Below are 4,256 nucleotides of genomic sequence, written 5' to 3' on the forward strand. Positions count from 1 at the left end.
ATGACATAGCATACATCCATTCATCCATGTGGATGTATTGTGGGTTGGTACTTGAGTCTTATCAGACATCCAGTGTATAAATATACAACTATAATTGCTGTGTTATGTCAGTGATACAGTTTTCTCTGCTATTCCCAAGTGGCCCATGAACACTATAGCTTGAAATGTCGATAAAGTTGTAATGGGCAAATTTGTAGTTATTTCAGTTTTGTGAGGGATTCATTTATTATTATTATTATTATTATTATTATTATTATTATGATTATTATTTCAAATACAGCAATGTCTTTACCATGACAGATTTCCAAAGACTGAAGGAAATACAAGATCTAATCAGAGACTGTGAGGACATGATTCTTAAAACCTTAAACGTACCCATCTTTTCTGATGAGATGCTGAAACCTGTATAGACTTCACTTGGGGGATGTTGCCCCCACCTCTCCCTCCTCTCTCTCCCCTCCCTTCCCCTCCCTCACTCCCCCTCTGCAAGCTCTCATCGCGTCCTGCAGGAATCAACTCTCTCCCTCCGCCGCTGCAGCTCGACTCTGACACAAGCGGCATGTCTGCAAACTGAGAGGGAGAGACGGAGAGAAAGAAGCACAATTCACCCGCTCAGCTGCACAACTTGTCTTTTCTTCCTCGCTGCAGAGGGGACAGACGAAGGGTGCTTGAAGAGCTGCAACGACGCATTTTTTTTGTTTGTTGAAAGATAAAGACTCGGACGAGGATCAAAATAAGGTAATGGATGTTGGTGTATAGCATCACTGCTTGGGACAGGACGTGCACTTGGCCGAAGATGCAGCCGTATGCTCATGAAATATGCTGGATGCAGAAATAACAGGAAGTATATTGTAGGTGAATTGTGCTGAAATGGTGCGCAAAGCAGCTGAGAGTTGATACTGTAAAGGGTTCATGTGAGGGGAAAGTGATGCTGCTGCAGATGATGCTGAGGAGGAAGCAAACCAGGAAATGCTTTAAAGGCTGCTGCAGATGGATTGATGGACGGAACACTGGGAAAATGAGTGCAGCAAGTTGTCAGGGGTGTTAGTGCTGCTCACCTGTACTGCAATGACACATGGATGCAGCAAAACTGTGTGTTCAAACAGTCGTGAGTCCTACAACTCTCATCTAAATATCACTATCATTTAATATTGGAAAGTGTCTTTAGATCTGTGAGTGTGTCACACACAAAATTATAATCTTTCAGAAAATGTCCAGTTCTATTTACGGTCAAAAAATAAACTGCAGTCAGGACGGTCCCAGAGGCCCCTGACATAAAGCGGGGCCCCACTAGTTTATCCTTGACCCTGATCGTCATTTATTATTATCATTATTTTTATTTTATTATTATTATTATTATTATTATTAGCCATAGTAGTTTCTATAAATGTGGTAGTTATTTCCATGAAGATACATCACATGCAGCCAGGCGGGATCAGCGTTCATCAATATGGAGGGTGTGTATAAATCAAGGGTGCGGGTACCTTCAGAAAACTGAGAACGTGATGTTATAGTGGAGGGAAAAGCCATTCGCAACCTTTAGTGTCCTCTGGAATAAAGTTGGTCGAAAGTCATCAGATTACTTGTACTGAGCTGGCATACTCACAAATGTCAACCTTATTGTATTGATGGTTATTTGCATGATACTGCGGCTGGAGGTCATTCAGTTTTTCTTGTCCGCACTCTGCTCATCATCATCTTCTTCATCACCATAACCCCCGCCCCCATCCCATCCCATCCCATCCCATCCCATCCCATCCAACCCTTACATGTGAAACCCAGTGGAGGGAAACTGCTTGTCCTGCAGCAGCAGTGGTATTCTTGCAGTCAGAGCTTATGTTGTTTTTTTTGTCCCATGGCTGCAGGTGTGTCCCTGATAACGCAACCACTGAGGGAAGAGAACACAGAACTGCTTCATCATGAATTTTGTAATGAAAGCTGCACTGGGAGGTGAGTAGTCTGCCAGGCAAGGGGTTGATTTAACAGCACTGCAGTGTAAAGGATTTAAAGGGCTGTTCAGCAGCAGCAGCAGCAGCAGCAGCAGCAGTGGCGGTGGTGGTGCTATACTAGCACTGGCCCGGTAGTTACAGGGGGCCATGGGACTGTGTTAATCCATCCTGCACCAAACTACTGACATTAACACATCAGCTATTTCCTCTGTTTTTCTGCCTCTCACAACTGGATGAGACCAGCCAAAAAAAAAAGAAAAGAAAAAAAGATCCTGTCACTGATGTGCAAACTTTACATTCATAGAATGTGGATTGCTCTACATTTCTTGATTTGTTGGGTTTAAAAAAACAAACAAAAAAAACCCACGTCTTGCCTGGTGATTCCCTTAAAGTGCATCAAGTCTCTGTAAATGAGGTTAGGATGCTGCAGGTGAAACAGCAGCAAAGTATTCTCCAAAATGTCACCTTCCCTGGACTTATTTTTAGCTTGATCCACATGCAGCTCACACAATGGAATTGTTAAGTAACAACCCCGAGGAAGGTTGAACTTTCTCCTCACATCCTCATAATGTTGTCATCACACGAAGAGCCCCTAAAACTGAGTTTTAAGAATTTAAAATGCCTGTCATAACCAGCCAGGCTACGCTTTTCAAGCCATCTGTTGGCGTCTTTTGAGGCATGAGAGATAGAGGAGGACTATTACTACGTTTTTTTTTTCCATCTGACCCGTAAAGCCTTCAGGTATTATCCTTTAGAATATTATCTTAGCTATTATTTGCCCCTAATTAGTCCTCATTCGAGCCCTGTAATTCATATACCTTGTCAGCCGCAGCTTCAAGAGGAAAGCAGCAAAGGAGATGTAACTCATTCTGGTCAGCGGTATGAATGATGCTGATGGGCTGTTGTTGTCCAGATTGTAGAGGTGTTTCGTAGTTACAGTCAGGTAGTTGAGGCAGAGCCCTTACTCCTCATTGGGATGCAGAGGACACCAGCGCTGCCTCACTCTGCATAGCTGCCGTGGCTGCGGCTGAATTCTTAGATCGACTGCATTGCATTGAACTGGCTTCACTCTATAGGCTGCACTTTGCCTTTGGACTGTGGGAATAGATTTGACTGAGTGGATGTGTGCGTGTGTGTGTGTGTGTGTGTGTGTGTGTGTGTGTGTGTGTGTGTGTGTGTGTGTGTGTGTGTGTGTGTGTGTGTGCGTGCATGCGGCCTGTGCTGGGGATGTATTTTACAGGTATGGTAAAGGATGGAGTGTTTACTGCGTCTCCAGGAAAGATGAATTATGGAGGCTCCACTATGGGATAGAGAGATGTGTGTGTGTGTGTGTGTGTTTCATAGTAAATGTATTTCTCAGTGTCAATATGCACACCTGTCAGTGGGATTATTCTGCAACCAGAGCATGCCAACGGCAGATATAGGAGCTTTCTTTAGTTCTAGTCCACATTTACTGACCGGAACACAGTGACCTCTTTCCACAGAAATGTCTACAAACATGCTGACTGTGCACTGGATCACTAAAACTCCCTGTGGGAGCAAAAATCAGATAATGAAACCAACCAGTTAGCCAGAAAATCATTAAGCTAATGAATCAACCTGTCAGTGGCTGTCAGTCAATCCATCAGTTCTACCGAAATATATTTTATTTGATTATTTTGCTTTAGGGCTGTATTGCTCAGAGGTAGAGTGGCCGTCAAGCAACCGAAGGGTCGCTGGTTCGATCCTCACTTCCATGTCCAAGTATCCTTGAGCAAAATACTTGGCCCCAAATTGCTCCTTATGGCCCTGCGACAAACTGGCGATCTGTCCAGGATGAACCCCGCCTCTCACCCAATGTCAGCTGGGAGAGGCTCCAGCCCCCCCGTGACCCTTATCAGATAAGCCGTACAGAAAATGGATGGATGGATTTTGCTTTATCAGGCACCCCTATGGGGCCATAGTCTTTCTCTAAAATCTTTTGCTGAATTTACTCTCAGAATTTGAAAATTTTCATCCAACTTGCAGCTAAAAAGTTGCATGTGAAGATCTTCATCACGCAGGTATGTTTTCTTAAATCTATAGAATATAATGCAGCACCACAATGTATTTATGATATTTATTCAATATGCTGTATTGACACACAATTAGTCCCCCTGCGATTTGAAAATTGTAAAGCAGGCCATAGTGAAATTTCAATTAATTGTGCAGCTCTACATGAATGAACAGATGGATTTGGGTGGCCAGTTTGGCATTGGATCACACATTGTTGGACATTATTTGTTGCCTGGAAGAAAGTAATCAGTAATCATCCTTTGATTTGTTTGG

At 43.4% G+C, this 4,256-nt stretch overlaps 1 protein-coding gene across 1 annotated transcript in view; it reads left to right on the forward strand.

Annotated features, from left to right (window-relative positions):
* The first annotated feature begins 481 nt into the window (after positions 1–481).
* cplx2a (complexin 2a) overlaps positions 482–4,256 on the forward strand; it is a 17,684-nt gene continuing 13,909 nt past the window's right edge. Inside the window, exons 1-2 of the mRNA XM_086211060.1 lie at positions 482–738; positions 1,866–1,950. Coding sequence (XP_086067186.1) covers positions 1,920–1,950 — 31 coding nt within the window. The 5' untranslated portion in view covers positions 482–738; positions 1,866–1,919. The remainder of the gene's footprint in view (positions 739–1,865; positions 1,951–4,256) is intronic.

Source organism: Aulostomus chinensis, chromosome 8 (genome assembly GCF_037954235.1).
Source record: "Aulostomus chinensis isolate RoL2024-O1b breed Wild chromosome 8, RoL_Achi_v1.0, whole genome shotgun sequence".
NCBI lineage: Eukaryota > Metazoa > Chordata > Actinopteri > Syngnathiformes > Aulostomidae > Aulostomus > Aulostomus chinensis.